The 26,114-nt window shown below is 37.8% G+C and overlaps 1 protein-coding gene across 2 annotated transcripts in view; it reads left to right on the top strand.

Annotated features, from left to right (window-relative positions):
- ANKRD44 (ankyrin repeat domain 44) overlaps positions 1 to 26,114 on the top strand; it is a 191,070-nt gene that overhangs the window by 71,316 nt on the left and 93,640 nt on the right. Inside the window, exons 8-11 of one of the 2 annotated variants that reach the window (XM_007465702.1) lie at positions 4,552 to 4,630; positions 14,419 to 14,533; positions 23,855 to 23,937; positions 25,124 to 25,187. In XM_007465702.1, the coding sequence (XP_007465764.1) occupies positions 4,552 to 4,630; positions 14,419 to 14,533; positions 23,855 to 23,937; positions 25,124 to 25,187 (341 nt within the window). Of the gene's footprint in view, positions 1 to 4,551; positions 4,631 to 14,418; positions 14,534 to 23,854; positions 23,938 to 25,069; positions 25,188 to 26,114 lie in introns of both variants that reach the window. The other variant, XM_007465701.1, reaches the window with a different exon arrangement.

Here is a 26,114-nt window from a genome sequence, read left to right on the forward strand (position 1 = left end):
AGTCTGAGACTTGGGTTTATGTATTATCTAATCCGTGTAAATGGGATTTTGAATCAGATCTAGCTTTCTCCCTCAGTCTCCCCGTCTACTATATCTACATCCTAATTCTCTTGAATCTTTATTAGTTAACTCTGGATGCATGGATCATCTAACATTTCCGTGGAGCCATTCAGTCTGACTGGAGGTTGTTATCTCTCTGCACCACATTGCCCCTGGATTTTGAAAGTGTTTGTAGACTGCAAGACAATTTGTATTTGTTTAGATTTTCCAAAGTTAGAAGAAAATAGCAGATTGAAATGTAGCCAATACCTACTCACGTGTTCACTTTGTTTTCCTCTGTCCTCACAAAACACCAAAAGTGACATCTTCATGAGAAGTTGCAAGATGATGGAGAGGGGAGGAAGGCTATGTGTCCTGCATGCATTTTACAGTCCCTCATTTTGCTTAGATTGACCATGGCCCTGTCCTTGATTTCGAATATTGTGAAATCACAAAGTTTAATTATTATAAAATAATAGAGACACAATACTTAATACAATAATCTGTTGAAAGTTTACTTTTTTTTTGCAAATAGGAAGAGCATGAGGAAGTATGAAATAATTTCCCTTCTCTGTAATTTTTGTAGCATCTCAAGGCTCTTTTGGGAAGCACTCAAGCTAAGCACTAAAGAAGACAGTCAACACGTGGCCATGCTGGATATGACTTAGAAAGATAGATTCAGAAATTACCATTGCCTGCCTAACAGTCCGCCTGCCTATGGTCTCAATTCTTTTCTGTGCACGGGCCCTTTAGATCACTTAACCCTAAGAGACTGGAACTGAAGCCCATCACACATTTACTGAAGTGGACCAGCTCCCTTCTTTGTATGTACCAGGACCAAGTTATATTCTATAATTGCATTGCAGAGGTTGAAGATGAAACTGGAGGCAAGAGTAAGCAGTAATAGCGACACGTCCCTTGGATCTTAAGAGAGGAAGTGAGGAAAGGAGGAGGGTGAATGTCTGAGCCAACCACGTGCCATCTCCAGCCTTTAGAAGCATTAAAAAAATTAGACTGTATATGGCTTTTTGCACACCAGGGTATTAGATTGCTCTTCCATTGAATTAGGAAGCCCTTTGGGGTTTCTGGCTATATTTATTTTATAGAGACTTTATTGCCCTCCACCAGAGCCACTGAGCTTTGTGGTGCCAGGGGGCACTGTGCCACAGAGAACACAGTGCCTTCACCTTCCTGGGGAGTAACTGTGTATTTAAGTTTAGGGAAGATTTATGGGAGGAGGAGGAAAGAAGGCATTAGAAGTGGAAGAAAAGAATGAATGGATTTCTGAGAATGGAAACGCTTCATTAATTCAAGGATTAATCTTCCTTGGATGATGGTGAATTCTGCCCTGAAAGAATACTAATATTTGTCATAAAATATTCTTAGTCCTCATTGGTTTTCTTTCATGACTATCGCTGAACCATAAGTCAATAGGAGAGCTATTAAGCAAGTTCTCAAGGTAACAAAATTTTCCAAGCCCTAAATCTGCTCTGGGAGAATATATGCACCTAGAAATCAGAAGGAGGCTAGAAATGAAGTTCTTCTAAAAGCAAAGCTTTGAATAAGTGGGAGAACTGATCATTTCTGCTCCTTTGATCATTCCGGGAATGTTTGGTATCTGAAGTTCTAGGGCCAGCAGCAGCAAACGGCAAGTTCCCCGCCACCCGACCCCACCCTCATGTGAAAAATTTCTCAGGCAGATAATGAAACTCAGTAGGATCCTCAGTCTCAGCCTGAATATTCTGAATTCTAACTTGTAAAGGCTAAATAAAAAGTACTAGTCTTTTGACCTTCATTGGTTTTCAATGGCTTTTTTGAAATGAGTTCCCTTTACACCTATACCATATAAACAAAGCTGCCCCAAAATTACCGCTATGATACCCTTAATGCTTCCTGTCCCCAATTCCCGACCTCCTGCCACCCGTATCCCAGTGAGAGTAAAAAAAAGTCAGCTAAGGTCTGTCTTCAGTGGTATGTGAACTCAGGCAAAGATCTGAATCAAGCATCACCGTTGACCATATTGCAATCCTTTTCTTTTAACCTAACTTTGGTCATGTCTGTTTGTCCCTTTACCAAAAGCACAAACACTCCAAGGGAGGAAAAGGGTATGGTGTTTACTGTCCTTGAAATGGGACCAGCTTTGTAAACTATATATTGTAGAAACTGGCGACGTCTGCTTTGGCTCTCTGGCTGCAGTTTAGTTAGTGACCACCAGGTTGGTGGTTACTCCTAGCCTTTAAGCTCTTTTCTAGGCATGGAAAAGTGCTTGGTTAAATATTTATAAAGACATTATCTAAACACTGAAATATGTACAGCTTTATATATATTTAACTAAATGCTAATAAGTTATGTTTTCATCTTAAATTTAAGGGAAATTACTGGAGCAAAATTTAAAGAAATAGCACCATCTAGGGACAAATGAATGTCAGGTCTGCAATTTCTGTTTTCTTTCTCCTTAAGAGCCTTGGGCTGTCATCACTTTTTTGTTGGAGGGAGTATGTCTTAACTCCTTATTCCTAAGTGGTTCCCAGACTTTTTAGTCTTTTGAATTGTCTGCATTTATCCCAGCTAAGACCCAGGCTCTGGAATCAGAAAGCTTTTAGGAGCTCTTCTCCGTCATGTCTTACGATTGGTGATGGCATCATAGCCTCATTTTCTTGACTAATTCTCCTTTTCCCTAAAGATATAATTTCAGTAGAGCTTCAAGCTTACTTCCATCTTCCTTTCCTTTCTCAATCTTTTGTAATTCAGGTTATAATCATACAAGATTAAGATGGAGAAAAAATCCTATTTTTTCTATTTTTTTCCCCATCAACCTGAGAACCTTTCACTGTAATGATTATTTACTTCACTCAACATGCAGTTACCACTCTGACTAACTCTTCCCTTGGCACAGATTGTGGGTAGTTCCTTTCTTAAGTCTAAGGAATAGACTTAAAGGATATAATAAATATTCTTCTGTTAAACCTTGTGGTTTTATAAGCTATTCCAGTGGCTCCTAAACTTTAATGTGCTGTGAAAGTTAGAAATGAAATCAATTCTGATTCAGTTTAGGTCTGGGTTAGGGCACAGAATTCACATCTCTAACAAGAATCCTAGGTGATCCAGATGCAGGTAGTCTGTGGTTCACTCTGAGAAATATTTAAGTGATTATTTGTTTTCCATTGTAGAGTTTTTGAAAGAATCATTTTAAAGCACACGTATTTGAATTTCATCAGAAAAATGAACTTGTGTTTTTGAAATCTCATATTTTAACCTCAGGCTTAGGAAAACGTTTCTTCTGAGACTTAGAAAAAGAATAGTTACATAAATTTCTTTCTTTTCTTTTCTTTTTTAAATAATATCTGAATGAAAGAATACATAATATATTCTCTCAGTTGGGGATACTTTGGGTCTAAAATAACAGTAATATTTTCGTTTGGGTATCACTATTTTTAGAAGAAATTCTGTAAATGATTATTTCTTAATCAAATGTGTAGGACTTTGGTATTTGGTGTAATGATGACTAATGTATGGATTCTGTACATTTTTCATCTTTTGGCTTAATCTGTGAGAGAGAATGCCATCATTTATATCTTGAATAATAAAGAGATGTATAAATTCAGCACGTATTTCCAGATAATCATTAACATGGCGATTTGCATATCTTAATCCTATGATTTCTAATGAGTTAAGTGAAGCAAATGTTTCTCTTTTGGAATAATCGAAAGTGGTGTTTCTCTGTGGAATTAGAATGTAGAGAATGGTGGAGGATTTCAGGTCAATTTTGAGAGTTGCAGTGAGTTTTAGCAGTTTAGTCACCTTCAGGTCAAACAGGGCCAAACAAGTTAATACATCATTTGTCTTTTTTTCATGTACTATAGACAAAAGGTGAAAAAAACACTGTAATAAACTATGCATATACTATCCATTATACTGTATAATGGAAAAGAATATGAAAAATAATATATACTATATATGTATAACTGTGTCACTTTGCTAATATACACTAGAAACTAACACAACATTGTAAATTAACTATACTTCAATTTTTTTTAAAAGCTGAAAAATAAAACTCCTTGAAGGAAACCTTCACCGGTAGATCACAGGAGATGAAAAAATGTTTTGGATGATTTCCTCAGTTTAAACCAGGGTAGTTTAAAAATTGTCCATGTAACTAAAAATTTTCCTTTTCTTCTCTAGAATAATTTCCACGTCTCGAAGCTTCTTTAAAATGTGATGTTATAGATAAATAACAGGACCTACTGTATAGCACAGGGAACTATATTCAGTATTTTTCAATAACCTATAATGGAAATGAATCTGAAAAAGAATATATATATGTATAATTGAATCACTTTGCTGAACACCCGAAACTAACACAACATTGTAAATACTTCAATAAAAAAAATGTGAAGTTAGGCAATAACTTGCGATATCACATACACTTTACTGAGCATTGCTGGCAATGTCCATAGGAATGTTTCAGATTGATGTCACTGGCCCATTGTTTCTCTCTCTCTCATTTTTTAGAGTAAAGATGGTAAAAGTCCTCTGCACATGACAGCTGTCCACGGAAGGTTCACACGGTCACAAACCCTCATTCAGAATGGTATGTGAGATTCTTCTGCAGTGTCATTACTGGAACAGTCTCCTGGTGTGACTGAGTTTGGTGGTCCGTCATTTGAATGTGAGATATGATGCTCTGTTTTAGAGTTTATTAAGCTTGGATTTATACTGTCCTTTGATGAACTTTGCTAAAAGCTCTTAGACACGTCATCACCAATTCGGCTTAAGAGTGAGGACATGGAGCCACTAAGTTTCACAGTCAATTCCCAGTCAGTCAAAGAACATGTGAGTTTTGAAACTGGAAATGATCTACTTATATAGGCTCAAGATCCTGCATTTTTCACTCTGAAACTAATAAAAATAAGTATCAGACATTTTCTAGCAGCAAATCTGAATTATTTAAAAAATTTTGAATTCGCCATAGTTCCATAAGTTAAAACTCGTTAAGCAAAGGTAAGAAAAATGAGCGACTCCGAGGAAAAGCAGGTACGTACATGATATAAAGGATCATAAAATCGCAGGCTTGATAGAGTCCTTGGAAAATCACATAACCTAGTAATTTCCCAGGCTTACAATAAAGGTGTGTTTGAACCATTGGGCTGTCTCTGCAACCAAAGTACTAGGGAGTGTCACTTCACAGCATGGTTCACGTTACTATTAGAGGGTCATGGCCAGAATCTGTGAGTGGATTGACTTTGACAACACAACTTCTATTACTTTAGCAAATCTTAAAGACAATTTTAAAAAAACAGGTTTAGTTCAGATTTTATGCTGACATTCCAGGTGAATCCAGCAGTTCCTAAACTATCTTTAGTTGACCCACATTTCTAGTTCTCAAAATTCTGGCATTAGTCAATTTTTTTAGACCTATCTTTTTCTCATCTGTAAGAATACTGGATGACATACACTTGAATTGTTAGTGGTACTAAGTTATGTCTTAGGCACTGAAGTCATAAAACTAAAAAGTCATTTGACATTTGGATGGAAGACCAGCCAGGGAAATGATGCTGAGGAAACAAAATATCTGCAGCAAAGCACATGAAATTTATAAGCATTTCAGTGAAACTATAGAAGAAAAGAAATCCCAACAAATTTCCAGTGAGCAAATGCAGGTAAATGAAAATGAACTGCACAACACCCATTAATTCTAGTTTGAAATATGTGATATGCCTTTGTCATTTACTTTATTGAAAGGCCACTTTAATTGCTTTGTTTTCCTTGAAGTAAAGGGGAGGTGGGGAGGGACCCTAGCATCTCTCCTCTGCACGCTTTCCTCATCCCACTGTATGTCTCAACTGTTTTTCAGAAACAGTGTCCACTGCCTTAAAAATAAACAAAACTAGGGAGCTATTTGGTATCCATTTTTAAAAATTTAATGTGAACATAATCACCAGGGCTTAGCTCTGTGGCATTAAAAAGCATTGTTCCCTGTTAGAATAATTTCAAGCACTAGTGGCCAGATCAGAGAGAAGTTTTTCACCTTGTAAACACTGCCTTCCTACAGGTCCATCCCCGCGGGCCAGACCTGTGTCATGCTAGTGTGCTTACAACAGGCTTGGGGGTACTGCTGGCTGCTTTGACCTCTCTAAAAACCATCCCTGTGGACTTGAAGACTTCCATGCCCTCTCTGGACATTGCTAGACTTTTGAGTTGGGACGACCCCTGAAAGAGACCTGATGTCTTGTCCTCTGTGATCAAGGAGCTGGTCTCAGAGCCTATCTCATTCTTGGCTGGCCTGGCATCTTGCTTGTGGGTTGAGTGGGATCCTGGGTCCTATAATGCTGAGGATATAGTGGCTATAATACATAACTTATATATAATGATAAAACTAACATTGGTTGAGTGTTCTTCACATTGTGCCAGGCACTTGGCTAAGCACGCCACATAAATCCTTCCAACCACCCCAGGAGAAAGAGGTGCTATTATTATCTCCATTTCAAAGATAGGGAAACTGAGGCAGAGAGGTTGTCATTTCTGCTGGGATACATGGCAAGTATGTTGAGGAACAGAGTTTAGAACCCAGGAATTCTAACACTGGAGACTGAACTGTCAACCACTCTTCTCTGTATGAACAATGACAGGTTAAAATGGTTTTTAACTTGAATTCTATTTACTCTAAGAGTCGCTTGCATTTGGCAGAGCATTATTTATCCCTGTAAAAGGATGATTTGGCATTCTCTTCTCTCAGCCCACAGTTCTTTGCATTCATTGCAGATGTGAGAACTGCCAGTTCTTCCATTCGACTTTTTTTTAAAAAATGCCCTTAGGGACAAGAATAGGAAGCTCTTTTCTTTCCTCCTGTTTGTTGGTTGCTTTCTGGGAAAAGCCCAGAGGCTCACACCCCCAGGGCCTGGTGTCTGTCCTCCAGAGTGGGTAACCACGGACAGGACCTGGAATGCCCGTCCCCCATGGGGACATCACTTGGCTCTTAAGACCTGCTGAGGAACATTCTTGATGTTTGTTTATTTGTTTTGTTAAATGGCTCTGATGTTTGGACTTTGTGCAGCATTTCTCTGCTTCTCTTACTGATCTCTAGTCAGGGTTATTAATTCTTTATGATAACTTTTTTTTTTCAGAAGCATTCAGCTTTCGTAAGGTGATTGTTTAAGGAAAAAACCCAAAAGACTCTTTTCTTTTTTAAGTTAATAAGCAAAGACTACCTCTGTGGTTCAATCACGTTGTTTGTTGTCTGAAGCTGTGTTGTCAGAGCCAGAGAGGGAAAGAAGTAAACGAAGACACAATCTGATATCAGAAGGCATTTGATCTGGCCTTTTGCACAGGCAGCTGCCTCAGATGCTGTCCAGCAGATTACAAAAGTTCAAAATGATGGGTTTTTTTCACAGAAGCTTTAAAAATAAAAGTTTGAAAAGGAAAAGTGAAGTGATAGGATGATTCATTGTGAGGTTTTTGACCTTTGGGCTCACAGACTTTCTCAGGCAACTTAATAAGATAACTATTCTTGTTTGTGCAATGAAAAACTAATTTCAGATGAATGCCTAGATAATGCTACATAAATCATGCCTTCTGATGTGCTCTGCGTATGTCTAAACTCATGGATATTTATTTTCCTCACTAATAATCAATGATCGATAACCAACATTTAACTTGCAACCTTCAAATGAATAGTAAAGATATTTAATTTGCTAAAAAAAAAAGATAACTAATAAGGACCTGCTGTATAGCACAGGGAGCTCTCCTCAGTACTCTGTAATGGCTTATATGAGAAAAGAACCTAAAATAAAGAGTAGGTATATGTATACGTGGAACTGATTCATTCTGCTGTACACCTGAAACTAACACAATATAGTAAATCAACTATACTCCAATAAAATTTTTTAAAAAGATATTCAATTTGCATTCCAAGCAAATGAAAATGGAAAGGCTTCGGGAGTGACTATAAGATAGAAATTCATTCATCTAGAGGTCCTACTTTAATATAAAACATATTTCTGAATAACAAATACTCTCTTTTATTTTTCTACTAAGTTATGATGTTTCCTAGAAGTATATCTTAAATGACAAAGATAATTACCCATATTTTTACAGTTTTAAATTGACTTATGAAATGACAGTAACAGCAGGAAACTTTATCAGCTCAGACCCTCTATTCCATCCTTTCCAGTATTTTTCACTCTTCGCTTTTCCTATCCAATTTTTGGCATATTTGAGGCTGGTAAACATGGAGCCCCTACTCTTGGCTGGGAAGGACATGAGCAATGTAGTGTTTGAAAGACTTCTTTGAAGTCTGGGGATCTGTCTCCCACATTTCCCCACATCAGCTCGGTGGTTGGACCTTTCAGGCTGACCACTGTGGGCGGCTCTCACATGGATACATGTACCCTGGATTGCTCTGAGGTATCCATGGAGACCAGGTGGCTGCCTTTCCCCAAGGCATAAAAATGATCTAAATTGGATACTTCTAAATTTAGATTACTGTGAACTATTTCTTGAGTCCCTAGAAGTTTTTAATAACTAATTTTATTTTAATTTTTCTTGATTATAAAATTAGTACATGCTCACTGTAGAATAAAATTAACTTATTAAAGAGATTCCCCCATGACCCCCATCAATGTGTCTCCCTAACCCCATCCCAAGAATTTCTATTGACAGTTTGGTGAAACTTCCAGATTTTTCTATGTATTTAAGAATGTATATATAAAGATACATAATTATTACTTTTACAGAAATGACTGTAGTCCATTTATTTGAACAACTGATTTTAAAAATCACTACTGTGCCACAGACACAAAGATATGAGGAAAGATCAGCATTTGTATTCAAGTGGCCATTTATATTTCTCTGTCACAAAGTTAAAAAGGGATTACCTTTTTGTAAATGGCTATTAAGTTGCAAACTCCAAACGTGCAAATTTATTGGCAGCAGCTAAACTCTACATGCCAAAGTCTTGGCTGCAGAGTAAAGCATCTTAAATCCTGTGTAAACATATGTACTAATTGGAGTTTTTTTTTTTTTTTTTCCTTAACATCTTCCCCTTCTACAAAGCTCACACATATTTGTAATTATTTCACTTTTTAGGAGAGATTCTCGTTCATTAACTCTGTTGTGCCAGTACACCTGGCTAGAAAATATATTGTTTGTTGGAAATAGATCTTAGGGAGTTGGTGGTCATAGTTAGGATTCATTAGAATGAAGGACCATACAGATATTATTGTGAAGATTTTATAATGGTCATATTATAAGAAATAGTGTCTTGGCCTGGAAGTTAATGCTTTTTCCTCAGATCTGAAAAGACTCTCAATGGCTTCCTTTTGGTGCTCAAGTATACCTCCGATGGGTGTGCAAATGGGCACAGCCTTTCTCAAAAGCAATTGGCCAGTGTCCATCAAGAGCCTTAAAAACATTCATACTTGTGATCTAGTAGTTCTACTTGTAAAAATATTGCTGAAGGAGATGATCTGAAATGGTAGATAAAGATTATGTATAATTATGTTCGTTCCTGTGTTTTTCCTAATGGCAAAATTTGGGCATAGCCTAAATGCCTAGTAATTGGGGACTTGTTGAGTGAATTCTCTAAATACTGATATCATGTAGTCATTTACAGTTGTGTTAATGAAACTAATTAATGACATGGGAAGTGTTTGTGATTTAATATTAAGGGGGAGATGGAGATACAAAACTCTTTCTACCCTATGATCTCAACCATGGGAAATGTCTTCACACACAAATGCACATACACATACAAACAACTGGAAGAATATATCCAGAGTATTAATACTGATTATCTCGGATAATCAGTGAATTTATAGATGACTTCTGTTTTCTTCTTTGTATTTTACTGCATCTTCTAAATTTTCTACAGTGAGAAAATTACTTTCTCAGTAATAAATATTATTTAAAGTAAATGCTGAATATCTTTTTAGATTGATCTAAGCCATTTATATAATATTTTCATTTCTCAGGATTTTGTATTTCTTATTCTGGAATATATAAATGTGTATGTGTAGTTTAGATATATAAACTAAACATTATAGTATTAGTATCTCAAAATTATGTATTTTAGTTTTAAAATATCAGCTTACTTTAGTTCAATATAATTGATGATGGGAGTAAAGCTTAAGATTTGACCTATTCTAAAAAAAAAAAAAAAAAAAGATTCGACCTATTCTAAAATACCTGGTATCTAAGAGCATGAGCTGACAATTCAATAACTTACTGCTTTCCATAATGATGCAGAGATTTGTTTATGAACAGGATAGTCAGGAAATAAAACCTTAGAATAATTTATATGCGGTGCCCCAATATCCTAGGTGCTTTCTTTTATTAAAAGCATAAGTGCGTGTGGGCTTACATAAGCAAGAGTACACACTATGTGATTTTTCTCCTTGGTGTGCTTCCCTGTCCTTTACTCCCTCCCCTTTTCCTACTTTCTTCAGGCCCTTCCTTTTTGACTGGGATGTAATTCATATACTATAAAAGTCACCATTTTAAAGTGTACAGTTCAGTGGATTTCAGTATTTTCACAGGGCTTTACAACCATCACCATTATGTAATTCCAGAACATTTTCATCACACCCCTCCAAAATCTTTATCCCAGTTAGCAGTCACTCCCCATTCCTCCCTCTCCTTGATTTCTCCTTATTTCATGATTTTCAAGGACTCTTAAACTACTTGGAAGCTTACCCAATTATCACTAATGCATGTAGCAAATATTTTCACATATGTCAGCTTCCTTATTGCTAGGATGTGGGGAAAGCCTTTATAACTACAGTGCAAAATCTAAATACAATAAAAGACATAAATTATGAAAAAGAATTTTTTTCAGGGTAGAACACCAAAGACAAATGAAAATCTAGGCCAAAAATATTTGCAACATGTATTACTGATAAATGGGCAATCTCCCAAATATTTTAAGAACCTTTAAAAATTAAGGAATAAAAGATCACACACAGACGCACACACACACACACACACACTCACTCTCTCTTAGAAAAATGGGCAGATGTCATGAAAAAATGGTTCATAGAAAAAGGTAAACAAATGGCCCTTTAATATATTAAAAGATTCTCAACTTCCTTAACAAGAGAAATGAAAAAACTACAACGAAGATACCAGTTCTCACTCATTACGTGGTATATATTCAAAAGCTTGACAAGGCTGGGGAGAAAAGGCACTCTCATACATTGCTTGTGTGAGTGCAAAATTGCACAGCACCTAAAGAGGGAAACGTGGCAAAATCGAACAAAACCACATTCTCATTTCTGTAACCTAGAAATCCCCTTTCTAGGAATTTATTCTGAAGATAGACCCAACAAATACAAAACACTTGCAGAATGAGATTATTCACTACAACATTCCTGATATTGGCAAAATGATTTTTACCACCTAAATGCCCATCCATACCGGACTGGTGTACTTAACTAATACATCCATGCAATGAAAAATAATTAATCTGTACAAAAATGAGGAAGATTTCCAAGAAGGGATCTCTAGGAGTGAATTCGAGGGTATGTTGTTAAGTGGGAAAAAGAAAAAAAAGCATGGTATAAAAGATTCTGTTGTACTTGTTTTTGCAAAGAGAAACACAGAAAGCATAAACCAAAACTAAAGAAAATGATTAATTACTATAGGATGTGGTTGAGGGTGAAGTGAAAGGGATAGAAATGAGAGTGGGACTTTTTAAAAGTGCAGAGTTTTTGGCTTTTGAAACGTGTGTTACATATCAATAAAATAAAATGCAATCAAAGCTGGTAAACATTTTGAAAACAAAATCAAATGAACCTGTGTATCAAATTGATAATATAAGCACAAAGAATAAAGAGTTCAGATAACTTTTGACCGAAGTACTCGCTGTGTATGCTGAAATCATTATGGGAAACTTTGTTGGGAAATAGAGTATTTGCACAGTCTGAAAGTATCACCCACAAATTCCTTGTTAATTACAAAAGGGGAAAAGACATTTGTACAGTGGAGAGTGCTGGCCGGCATCTCTTGTATTTCTTATTCTGGAAGATATAAATGTGTATGTATAGTTTAGATATACAAACTAAACATTATGGTATTAGTAGCTTAAAATTATGTATTTTAGTTTTAAAATATCAGCTTACTGATATTACTGATAATCAAGCCTCTTTTTTTTAATTGTGGTACATAAAATTTACCATTTAAACTACGTTTAAGTGGCACTAATAAGTACATTCACATTGTTGTGCAGCCATCACCACTACCCATCTCCAGAACTTACTTTTTCATGTTCCCAAACTGACACTCTGTACCTATTGCAAATAATCAGAATTTGCATCACCCAATAATGGAAAAACTTGACCTTATGTGTGTGCTGTGGAGATGTGATGGGAAGTGCAATTCAACTCTGGGGTATTCTTGCCAAAATGTTTAGCCTGAATCTAGTAATGAGGACATAATCAGACAATTCCAGAATGCAGTATATCCTACATGACTCCCGGAATGGTCTCCAAAAATATCAATGACATGGGAGATAAATATATAAATACATAAAAGGCAGGAGGATTGTTTTAGATGAAAGGAAACTAAAGAGACATGACAACCAAATGCTATCAGAATCTTTGATTGGATCCTGGATTTAAAAAAAACAGTTATAAAGCACATTTGGGGGAACAATTGGAGAAATTGGAATATGCACTTATATTATGGTATCATATTATGGTATCAAATTATGGTATCAATGTTACATTTCTTGGATATGATGATGAAATTATGGTTATGTGGGAGACTGTCTTTGTTCTTAGGGGTGAAATGTCATGATGTCTGACTTATTTCTAAATGGTTCTTCGAATGAATGAATAGACTACTTATCTTTCATATTATATATTATATATAACTTTTCATATATATATGAAAAGGTGAGGGAAAGAAAGAAATGTAGTAAAATAAAAATTAGGGGAAAAAGAAGGCAAAATAAAATAAGATGTTTACTGTGTTACTAAAGTGATGGTTAATGTTATAGTTTTAATAAATACAGATTTTTCAGTTTATGGTTGATGCTTTTACTCATCAGCATTTAGATAATCAAACTACATAAAATCTTTTCCTGAACACTCTATTCCTTCTGGTTCTTATGTTTTAGCATAAGGTTTATTTACATAGGTCTTTAATTAAGCAAGTAAAACTAAAAATTGAATGTGTCTTCAGAGTTACATTTTGTGGAATTTGATTACATTATTTATTCAGAGGGAATCTAGTTTTAAGATTTTGGAACCTTAAATAAGACAATGTGGAAAGGTTTTTGTTTTGTTTTGTTTTAATTTTTTTTTTATGGAAAGGTTTTCTAAAAGCATTTCTTTTTGTTGTTGTTGTTGCATGTATCTTTTTTTTTTAATAGATATTTATTGGAGTATAATAGCTTCACAATACCGTGTTAGTTTCTGTTGCACAGCAAAGCAAATCAGCCATATGCATACGCATGTCCCCATATCCCCTCCCTCTTGAGCCTCCCTCCCACCCTCCCTATCCCACTCCTCTAGGTGGTCACAAAGCACAAAACTGATCTCCCTGTGCTATGCAGCTGCTTCCCACCAGCCAAGTATTTTACATTCGGTAGTGTATGTATGTCGTTGCTACTCTCACTTAAGCCCTCCCACCCCATGTCATCAAGTCCATTCTCTATGTCTACCTCTTTATTCCTGCCCTGCAACTGGGTTCATCAGTACCATTTTTTTTTTTTTTTTTTTAGATTCCATATATATGTGTTAGCATACGGTATTTGTTTTTCTCTTTCTGACTGACTTCACTCTGTATGACAGACTCTAGGTCCATCCACCTCACTACAAATAATTCAATTCGTTTCTTTTTATGGCTGAGTAATATTCCATTGTATATATGTGCCACATCTTTATCCATTCATCTGTCGATGGACATTTAGGTTGCCTCCATGTCCTGGCTATTGTAAATAGTGCTGCAATGAACATTGTGGTGCATGTCTCTTTTTGAATTATGGTTTTCTCAAGGTATATGCCCGGTAGTGGGATTGCTGGGTCATATGGTAGTTCTATTTGTAGTTTTTTAAGGAACCTCCATACTATTTTCCAGAGTGGTTGTATCAATTTACATTCCCACCAACAGTGTAGGAGAGGGTTCTCTTTTCACCACACCCTTTCCAGCGTTTATTGTTTCTAGCTAAAAGCATTTCTAATAGACTTCCCTCCATGCAGATTTAATAATACTACTGCCTCAGATGGTAGCTTGTCCACTTAAAAAGCATTCTTGTCCTTGAGAGCAGAGATGCACAGAGTAGAAACGAAACCAACATTTGGTAACGTGAGTGACTAGCATAAAATGTCGTATCTGTGTCAACCTGAATCCTTATGTAATTCTGTATTAAAACGTCTTTTTCAGGAGGTGAAATTGACTGTGTGGATAAGGATGGCAACACTCCTCTCCATGTGGCTGCAAGATACGGTCATGAACTTTTGATTAACACCTTAATAACCAGTGGAGCTGACACAGCCAAGTAGGTTACTGCAAAAATATGGTGGAATAATTTCCACATGTGGGAATACTGCCAAAGGGATTCTGCCATGCCGTAGATAGTTCCCGTTTATCCAGGTTAAGGTAGATCTTCACCATTATGCTAAACACAGATTAAATTTGAATTAAATTGACTTTTAATGACAGTTGCAAGGAAGAGCCAGTTTTATTTTTCAGCTGTATCAGAAAGAGGCCTATTTCAGTGGTTTTAATTAAGGAAACTTGGACTTTATTCCTAACTCTGCTTTTTAATATTCTTCTGTTTTTTCCAATGTGCAGTGTTAGTTAAGCAGGAAAAATAAAGCATAATTGGGCAAACTCAATTTATTCAGGGTGCTGTTTTGCATGTATTAATGACCCATATTAATGATACGCTTATACGGTGCAATTGAGTAAATCTGCTACACTGGGAAGGGGGGACCTGGCTTCATTTTGTACTTTAATTCAACAAGAATATATAACGCATCTGTATGAGTCTGTTGCAATGTTAGGTGCTGTGGGAAGTTTCAGAAGTAAGTTAACTGGTTGGTACCTTCCAGGAGCTCATAATTTGGTTGGAGGCCCAAGGCCCACTTAAGACAAAGAACCATGCAAGATCGTATTTAATAAAGTTCAAAATGAAACAGGACTTTAATGGCAAAACGTTTGGTGTAGACAGTATATGCCACAGAGTGTAGACAGGAAGGATAGAGCTCAAAGGTGGCCACAGTTTTCAAGGAAAAGGTGAGTTTTAGGTAGGCTTTGAAGGATGAGAATTATGTGAGTAGAGCAGAGAGTGGCAGACATCCCAAGCAGGGAGGCAAGCAGGAACAGACCCAGCTCCGGGAGGAGCTTGGCCTGGCAGGCCTGTGACAGTGCCATGCTCTGCCCAGAGGCACTGTTATATCAGTGCGGGGGACCCGGGCTTTCTTGGGCACTAGCTGGGCTCCAGTCCAAGCTACCTCACTTGTGAGCTGTGTGACCTTGAGCCTGTTGCTCAATCTGTCTGTGCTTTGATTTCCTCATTTGAAAAATGGGAGTAATAATAGTACCTACCATAGGTTTGTTATTGAAGATTAAAGGACTTAATCACCATTAAAACTCTGGTATATGTTAAGATCTGTGTGAGTATGAGTTACGGAAATACATCTGCTAAGGTTATTCAACAAGATAATCCACATTAAAAGCTCTTTGAACAGTGCCTGGCACATAGGAAGCTATCAATAAATGCTAACTATGGTTTTATTACTTCATAATAGGCAGGAGAACCAAATTAAAGAGAGCCTTAAATGCCTAAATAGTTTGGCCTTATTATAGAGACTGGGGGTAACAATAACTGAATCTTTAGGAAAGGCAAAATATGAGGGCAGTGTTACATTAGGAATTCTAATTTATTTTGTCAAGGGTTGTGCAACAGAATTGAAAATCTTGGTGGAGAATGAGCCAAAGTTTAAATGGTCCAGGGAGGGCGTGGTGGGTTCCAGTGGCCCTCTGGGCTCCCAGTCCAGTGGTGGAGATAAGATCAAGGGCAAATGTGACTGCAGCATCATGAGATGTGTTATGATGGAGGTTTGGATAGGGCAACACTGACTATCTCTAGGTTCCGCAGAAGAGGTGACATTTCATCAAGAAGAAGGATGGATAGGAGTTTGCCAGGTGGACAGAATCGTGTGAGATAAAAAAGATAGAAGGGGAAGCAAAGAAGGACCTTCCAGGAAGAGGGAACAGTATTTACAAAGGCACAGACATGTGAATATGTTGAAAGCAGATTCCCAAGGCCGGGTTATCTAACATGTTAGGGGGAGTGGAAAGAGATGAGGTGGAAAGGTAGGAAGAACCGCATTTCAGAGGACCTCGAATGTCTTGCTAAGGAGTTAGATTGCATTCTGAGGCATTCGGAATTCGGAATTAAAGAATTATAAGTGGGTGTAGGGTAGGTTGTGCCTAAGGCTCCCGTTTGTGTGTAAGAAAGATCGCTCTCATAGCAGTCCAGACAGATTGGAGGTGGTCCAGGCTAGAAACACTTTGCAGCCTCTTGCAAATGTCCAGAGAAGAAAAGATGAGGGCTCGGGCTAAGGACAAGACTGAGGGTGGACAGAGGAGGGGGCATGCGGACAAATAGCAAGAACAGTGGGTTGTCTCAGAAGAGAAAGGAATCTGCTTCAAGCCAATGGACCTTTTTGACTGGGAGGTTGCAAATCAAAAGAAGCAGTTCGGGACCTCCCTGGTGGTCCAGTGGTTAAAACTTTGCCTTCCAATGCAGGGGGTGCGGGTTCGATCCCTGGTCGGGGAGCTAAGATCCCACATGGCTCGTGGCCACAAACCCAAAACATAAAACAGAAGCAATATTGTAACAAATTCAGTAAAGACTTTAAAAATGGTCCACATTAAAAAAGGGAAAAAAAGAAAGAAAAATAAAACCTTGAAAAAAAAGCAGCAGCTCAGTTTCCTGGAAAGAGCCGTGTACTAGGATTCAGGAGGCTTTCACCAGATTCTAGAGTTCCCAAGCAGGCCATGGCTACCCAAAGCCAGAGATTTTAAATGCTCAGTGTCAGTTAAGCAGAAATAAAATATTAGGCACAAACCAGCTTCACCTATGGTATGTTAATATTTTCAGTGATGTTTTTCTTTCAACTCTAGGTTATTTGGGAAGTTTTAGCCAAAGAACCACGAATTTCTGATTTTCTTTCAGATTTGAACTCATTTGAGGGATAGAGATCAACTGGGCCCAAAACTTACATAAAATGTCTGAAAAAACACATTTAACTCAATAAACACAAAGTCTGTTTCCTCGTAATTATTTTCCCTTCAACTTATGCGAATACAAACTTTGTGGCAAAAATGCCTTAGGAATGACATTGTTGTTCAAGTAGCCTTTCCTTCCATTGACCATGCTGTGTCCTGGGGACAATGACAAGGGAAACATTGTCCCAGCCTCAAAGAGCCACATACGTATGCTTTCTTCTGTCACGGCGTTATCTGGGGTTAAGACATGCTCCCTTCAGTAACAGTGGTTCATTAAAGCAGCAATTGCGTGTGTGTGTGTGTGTGTGTGTGTGTGTGTGTGTGTGTGTGTGTGTGTGTATAGTTTGTGGAAAGGGAAGTCATCTAAGGAAAAAATATCCAAGTGAGGGGCAGGAGAGTTGGAAAAGATTAAATTTGCTAGACTCCCCAGAAAGTCACTGTTTTCTGGGCTCCTTGTAGATTTATGCAGGAGAGCTCCTTAAAGAGGAGAAAAGCAGGCCTTTCCTTCTGTAAATAAGTGAACAAAGAGCATTTATGAAAATAACCCATTTTCATTCATAAACAATATGGCCAATGTATTTTTAAAGATCTCTTTATGACAAGTTTTATGGTCATTACTTTCTGATGAATTTATTTGCATCTTATTCTCAGGCCTCGATTGAATGTTCTTTGTTATTCTTTTTGCTTCTCTGAACTTTAAGTCAGAGAAGTTTCTGCAGTGTGACTCGGTGCTTATGCAACTTTACATGGTATCGGAGCCATTGGGTTTTTTCTTCTTTAACCTTGTTAGGTTTGGGGTGCTTGTCTCTAGGATTTTAATTTGTCTTCCATCTTACCAATTATGCTCTCACTGCTTTTTCTGCCTCAATTGCAGCAGAATTAGCAGTATTGTAGCTTTACAGGTAACTGGTTCTGACATTCTTATATTCGCTAAATATCTGTTGATAGCTTGTTAAGTGTCACCCACTGTGTCAGGTTCTGGGGTCACAGAGCTCCCTGCCAAGGAATTTATAGCCTACGGAGGTGGGGGAAAGAAGTAAACAGGCAATGACAATCACACATGCTAAGTGTGATGCCAGAACAGTCTCCAGGTGCCACTGGGATACAGGAAAATATATCTGGGAGATAGCAGGGCCAGCAAAGCTTCCAGGAAGAGGGTTGTTAACTTGTAGGACAAGTAGTGATTAGTTATGTCATTGAAAGTCTTTCAGATCCCATGCATCAACTTAGATTATTTGTATTATAATGTTTGAATATGTATAAGCATAAGACTAGATAGAAACTCCTTAGGCTTTTGACTCTAATATAGCAATAAATCAAAAAAAATTACAAAATACATGCGAACAGAAACCACCAATGTTCACATTAAACGCACGGGACAACAATAGTAACAAACACTCATGAGTGCTTACCTATGCTACGCCCCGCTCTGAGAGGTTACATTTAACTGTCACAACAACCCCATGGGGTAAGTGCTATGATTATGCCCATCTTACAGGTGAAGCAAAGGAGGCACAGAGAGGTTCAGTTACCTACCTGAGGTCACAGAACTAGTGGGCGGAAATGGGACTCCATCCTCGGCTGTCTGGATCCTGGGCAGGAGGCTTCTTGCTGCCCTTCCTTGTAGTGGATGATGTGATACTTCACATTTTGCATGGGATTATGGTCCTGGTGGCTAAGGTGCTGAGTCTTCAGGATCCAGTACACACCATGGGAGTGGAGGTTTTGCAGTGACTTAAAGTGGTGGGCAGTGGACCCGTCATACGGCACAGAGACCTTTACTCAGACTACTGCCAAATTCCGCGCATCCAGGAGGCTAAGTGTGCTACATTATCATTGGCCCTCCCTAGACTCAGACATTTCATTTTCTATTAAGTCCATCTTCTTTTCTCATTAGCCCCTGGCAATTAAAGTCGGACTACCAGCACAGCTGTGATCCTAAGTACAAATGTGGGTGCTGAAATTTGACAGAGGTGTGTGATGATATGGTGGTCCTTCAGATGAGCTGAAATATGCTTTGATGCCAGCTGTTTTAGATTACCATCAAAAGGAAAAAACAATTTAAAAATTGCCACAGAGACCTCTTAAAAGCCCTAAGATGTTTCCAGCAACCCCCAGAGATGCACTGACTAGTTTGAGAAACACTGGGGGAAGCAGGAGAGAATGGGAAGAGTTTCAGGGGGGCCCTGCATGTGAAAACCTAGGGCTGGGCAGAGCCTTGCTCTTCCAGGAGGAAGGGACAGAAGGTCACAGAGATTAAGCAACAGTCAGATCCAGAAAGGGCCTTGTGAGCCACGTTAGAGTGTTTGGACTTGATACAGAAGGAACCACTGAAAATGTCTGTAGGTCGTAAACAGCAAGGACCAGGCCTCATTGTTGTCAGTTTGTCAGTTATCCCAAGTGCCTATAACTTACGGGTGCATGATAAATACTTGGAATGGCATAGATAAAAGTTAATAAGAAGTTTGTTTTAGGGTTTGGTGTGATCAGTTGAGTAAGAAACATAAAATTATTTGATGATCTAAAATCATCAAATTTTTTGTCTCGCCCACTTGGTGGGCAAAACGAAACCAATCCCACCTTCCCTGGGAGAGTTGAGAGATAAGTATGGTAAAGCATTTTGAAATATATAGAGAGAACAGAAACGCTAGCTGATCACACTTCATTCTTGGGTTTTAAGGAATCACACACCTGATTTTAAGGAAGTGCAACCTGATTACCACTTCAAAACTCACAGACTGCTGGTTATCCAGCTAAGCTGATAATAGTTGCAAGGGCAAAAATACCGCTAACATGTATGGTGAAGGCTTAACCGTGGGTCAGATGTTCTATTTAGCACTTTATGCACATTATCTCAGTTAGTCCTTACAATTGTTCTATAAGATTGACACTGTTATTATCTTTATTTTCCAGGTGAGGGAACCATTATGTACTTGCCAAAGATCAAATAGCTAGCACATGGCAAAGCTAGAACTGAAACCCAAAGGTCCTGACCCCATCACCTTAACCACAGTGTTTTTTACCATATGGCCTAAGGGAAGGCTCTAGAAAAGCCTGGATACGGAAAGGGACAGCCATGTCCCCCGATGCCAAGGGGAAAACTTAAAAAAACTGGTATTCTAATGGTGCAAAAACCCTTTCCTCACCTCTGATGGCTCTCTACAATTTATTCTGACCTCATTTATTCTGAGATAACTGGGTAGGAGATGCCAGCTAACAACTAAATTAGAAATAGCTAATACAAACATGTTCCATTAATTTTATGACTGCTTAAATAAATGTAGCAAATTAACTGGAATTGGTCTTCCCTTTCCTGTAATTTATGCATTGTTAAGTTTAGTGTTATCTGGCATCTTTATTTCTTGATCTTCCTTGATGTAGACCTGATGAAATCAGAGCAATGCTTCTTATTTGACTGAGACAGCCAAATCCTAAGTTTCCTGCTAAAGGTTTTAAGATCCTTTCTTCTTTTTTAAAAAAAATATTTTATTACTTTTTTTTTTTTTTTGGCGGTACGCGGGCCTCTCACTGTTGCGGCCCTCCCGTTGTGGAGCAAGGCTCCGGATGCGCAGGCTCAGTGGCCATGGCTCACGGGCCCAGCCACTCCATGGCATGTGGGATCTTCCCGGACCAGGGCACGAACCCGTGTCCCCTGCATCGGCAGGCGAACTCTCAACCACTGAGCCGCCAGGGAAGCCCAAGATCCTTTATAAGCAGTCTTATTTTATAACAACAAAGGAGAAATTTTATTTTGAAACACATGAATCATTTCTGAAGTGATTCAGAGATTCTGAATTCTAGTTTTACTTTCTTTCCCATCTTGGCCTGATACTTAGTTTTTCCCTTTGAACCGGAGCATCATATTCAAGTTCAAATGCCAATAGTACTTGAGTCTAAATTAATATGTTTCAAAACCTGCATTGAGGTAGTGACTTTTTATTAACTATGGAATAAAAAATATATATCAAAGAGAATTTCTGTGGGCTTCCCTGGTGGCGCAGTGGTTGAGAGTCCGCCTGCCGATGCAGGGGACACGGGTTCATGCCCCGGTCCAGGAGGATCCCGCATGCTGCGGAGCGGCTGGGCCCGTGAGCCATGGCCGCTGAGCCTGTGCGTCCGGAGCCTGTGCTCCGCAACAGGAGAGGCCACAACAGTGAGAGGCCCGCGTACCGCAAAAAAACAAACAAACAAAAAAAAAAGAGAGAATTTTTGTTAGGCCTTTTAGAGTTCTGCCTCCCTTACCTTCTCAGGTTTATAAGTAGCAGCAGAAAAAAATGAAATTATTAGCTAATGTAGAGTGTGACAAATTACCTAAAGACAATGGTGTTAAATGGTAAGGTTGGTTAGAAGTGTTAATAATGAAGTTTATGAAATATGTTATACTGAGGCTGTTAAAATAGCTCATACTTTATGTTTTTCTTGATTGTTTTATTATAGAGTTTGATACTCTTTTCTCTAATTCATTTGCTTGTATTAGTTAATATAAAGTTGTATATTTTATGTACCTATATAAACTATATCATAAATATTGTGTATATATATGTGTGAGTACATGTATGTATATAGAAAATATTAAAATATTTAAAATACTAAAAGTATTTATATTTTTATACGTATTAAATATTTGTGTATACATGTATATAAAGAATGAGGAAGACTCAAAGAAATCTTGACAAATCCACTCCTTGTTTTAGGCATGTTCTTACAGGAACTCACAACCATCCTAGAAAAGAGTCTATCCATTTTCTTCTTGCAAATGTCCAGAAATATTTAATCAAAGATTTTTGCCTTAACTCCCCCAAACAAGTAAAATAGTTAGGTAAAATCCTATTAGCTTAAAGTTCCATTTAGTAAAGAGTTTTTAAAACGTGTTATACATCAAAAAAAATTAGTGTGTTTCATTGGCATAGGGATGGAACAATATAAATAGCAGCACGAATAAAAAGCTTCTGTCCCATCCCCCAATTCTCTCTTCCTTTTCAGGAGCGTCAAGGTTGTCACTGATGCGATTGCTTTTCAGAATTTTTTTTTTTTTTTTTTTTTTTTTTGTAAATGACAAGAGAGGCAATTGCAAGCAGTTCTCCTCTGCGTGACACTACCCGGAAGACGGGCAAATTGCATCTCTTGATGGATGCCAGCTATTACATACACTGGGTTGGAAATCTCCATATAGGGAAAGGAAAACGAACAGAGGGAAGACTGAACAAAAACACCAACAAATAAAAAGAAGTTTTCATGAAAAGAGAGAGGTGGTTAATTGCTAGCAGACTTGAATTTTGCAGAACACTGAATACCATGAACTATCTGTGAACATGTATATACTTTCACATACTCATGCACATCATAATAACTTTTGAGATAGCAAATAAAATTCATGTGTCTCAAGCTTAACAAATTCAAATCACATGTGGTTTTTCATTCAGCATAGAATCTGGAAACGGGCCACTTTGTGCTAGGGAAGAAACTTAGATGATTCATGCTGCAGGTGTAAATATAAATAGTCTCATACTCCTTGTGTTATGTAGAGGATTTACAATATCTGAAATATATTATTTGAATAAAATGAGATGTTATGAGAAGGGATCACTAACCTGCTTCTAAGTACACAGGAACCTCCTGATGATGCTGTTTGTTTTGAACTACAATTCAGCTCACGACTTTGACTTTGGGTCCTTGTTTGGGGAGAGGGGATGGGCAGGAGGAGGAAGATTTAATTCTAAGGGAGGATTTAATTCTAAGGCCCAAAGCACTGCCATCAGAAAGCTGCCTGTCTCTCAGGGGGTTGTTCCAGGGACTGTGTTATGGCAGGGGTCAGTCTTAGAAGTCCTCTTGTGGATTCTTTCTGTAATGCTGTTAGGGAAAATATGCTAGATTTATGAAATATATGCAAGATAGCTGTTAACTATTTTGTGACTGTTATTCTTGTGTGGGTTAACGTGCAAAATAAAAGGCTATTAGGAAGACGAAGTTTCACTTGCCAAAGGTGAATATTTATACATATTAAATATTTGTGTATACATGTATATAAAGAATGAGGAAGAATATAAAGAATGAGTTTTAATTCTCATCCAAAATTTTATTTCCAGTAATATAGCCATTGTTAACTCTTAGCAAAATGCTTGGCACATAATAGGTCAATAATAAATATTTGTTTATCAACTCAAGGAATAAAACAGGTTGCTTTTCAAAGTCGAGGGTTTGTCAGTTTCATGTTTTCTCCACTTAGCATGGTATCTGATGCTTATAAAGTGTTAAACAGATGAATGAATGAGTGAATGAATGGGACAAAATTGCTAAGCTGAAAGAAAAAGAAATTAATTTTAAATGCTTAGAGTCACTGTTTATGTGAAATGTTTTCTTAAAAATATCTATTTCTGTTGTTATGGGCTTTTCGTTGTGGTTTAGGTCCAGGATTTTATTATTTTAAGATAGAAATGATTGCCTAATTATTTCAGCCAAGAGTCCCTAAGCAAGGTCTCATGGGTTTAATTTTCATCAGAGAACTTATAGAAAGATCATCCCCCTTCTGCGGGTATCTTGAGATCTGTTACCGTGAGCTGCTCTGTTTTTTCCTCCTCAGGTGTGGAATCCATAGCATGTTCCCCTTACATTTAGCTGCCCTCAATGCTCACTCTGACTGCTGCAGAAAGTTATTGTCATCGGGTAAGTAACTCCATTACCACAGATCAGGCTTAACATGTCCTGTAAATGAGCCGTGTGGCTTCAGGTGTCTGGTCAGCATGAGCGGCTGCCTGTGCTTCATGTCATCCATGACCCGACTTGGCAGGATGAGTTGTGTCCACAGCTAACTGCATGTGACAGCTCCCAGCGGCTCATGGTGTTGAAGCTCTTTGAATGTCAGTATTCCTGCCCCAGAATGAGAGCCTTGTCTGTTTATCAAGTTAAAGCTCACGTGATCCAGAGTGAGAGGCAGGCAGGGATGGCCATAGCTTACAGGAAGTTTCTCATAGAAGGAGAAAACATCTTTGAGGCTTAAATTGGTGGCATAACATTTCATATTTTTCAACAAAGGGAAAAGGCCGAATCCCCTACGTTTTAATGGTAGAAAATGTCAAATTACCATCCCACTCCTTGAGCTCTGAAAAACTGCTGTAGTTGATACCCCTCCAACTAGGTTTCATTTTTATTTTTTTAATGCGGGTCTATTTGGAACCAAGAAATTCTTTCTGGTTTGGAGCTTTGCTAATCTTTCTTATCACTGCTTCTGGCAACCTCCATGTATTAAGAAGTTCTTGGCTTTCAAAGGTGATAGAGGTCTGCAAGGCAAAGATTGCTTAAGAATTCATTCAACAGATATCCCAGAGGCGTTGTTTTTTTTTTTTTTCCTTTAAGTTCTTTACTTATGATTGATTCTGCTTTCACTGCTTTTGGCATGTTTAACAATAACCCCTGCATGAAAGCACGTTTCCCAAATCTTAAACCAACTGAAAGCTAATAATACACTTAAGAAAATATCTCTTCTAGCATGCTACGATTACTCCTTTGCCTTCCATGTTTTCTCCATGTGTTCTGTCTGCCTGTCTATTGCCCTACTTATCTCAAACTGGTTTCATAAATTTCTATCCTGGGATTGAAATACGGGGCTGTAGTTCACCCAGGGCTGAATGTGAAAATAAATTCTTCTTGACTTCATGGTTCTTCCTGTAAAATTGCCAAGCTTGAGCAGTTACCGATCGTTTCCATGACAACCTCTTTCTGACTACTGTGGCTTGCGTTCTGGTTTTTCTACTAACTGATTTTTCTGTCTCTGCAATGTTTCTTGTGGTTTAACTAGGACAAAAGTATAGCATAGTATCCTTGTTTAGTAATGAGCACGTGCTGTCTGCAGGCTTTGAAATAGACACCCCAGATAAATTTGGAAGAACATGCCTTCATGCTGCTGCTGCAGGAGGGTGAGTAGTTAACAATTTTAGTTGTTATCTTATGAACGAATTACTAATTCACCTTAACTGACTTAAGTTGTCTGTGGATCAAAGGCAACTTCTTTAGTAAAACGGGTAAGAACTCTTTCTACCAATACCAAATATCACTATGTTGAATTTCCAGATTACTCGTGTGTTTGTTTTTCCAAAGAAAAAGTGTTAGCCCATCTCACATAGAAAATATTTTTCCTTTTGTTTTCTCTTCTCTCACTCTTTTTTTTTTTCTTTTCTTATTTTAAATTTTAGGTCTTTAGCCTATAGAATATATACTTACTTGGTACCTCTTCCACCAAAAGAAAATAATTTGAGATTTGTTCCTAAGTTTTTCCTCTTTCATTGCTGGAAGGTGGTTGATGATCAAGGGAATACAGGGTTGAGTTAATTCATGTTCATTTACAGACATTTTGGTCCTTATTTCAAAACTGATTTTTAAGTCCTTATAATGATTAAATGTGAACAAAGGTCAAGAAACCCAAAGGATAGGCAAAACGTGAATTAATCCTTGCCTTTTTTTTTTAAGTTGTAAAGAGAATTTTTCATCAGATACCCTTTTTCATATAAGTGGTTAGATTAAGGCTCTGATCATTATATTGTTGATATATGACCACACATTGGCCAAACATGGTTTCCTTTGGATGGCCTCGTTTGGATAATGTGTTGGTTCTTAATCAGTTTCCTAGTCTTAAGGAACAGCAGTGCTTCTCCATGTGTCAACAGTATATGACCAAAGGTATTACCTATTTAACAGAGGTGGATTGACTGTGAAGCTTTAGGGCCCTTTATTTGCACGTCTCCCTTACAAAGTCTTGTATCTAGTTGTTTTTTGTTTTGTTTTTTTTTTCCCGGTACGCGGGCCTCTCACTGTTGTGGCCTCTCCCGTTGCGGAGCACAGGCTCC

This window comes from Lipotes vexillifer, unplaced genomic scaffold (assembly GCF_000442215.2).
Source record: "Lipotes vexillifer unplaced genomic scaffold, Lipotes_vexillifer_v1.1 scaffold113, whole genome shotgun sequence".
Taxonomy (NCBI): Eukaryota; Metazoa; Chordata; class Mammalia; order Artiodactyla; family Lipotidae; genus Lipotes; species Lipotes vexillifer.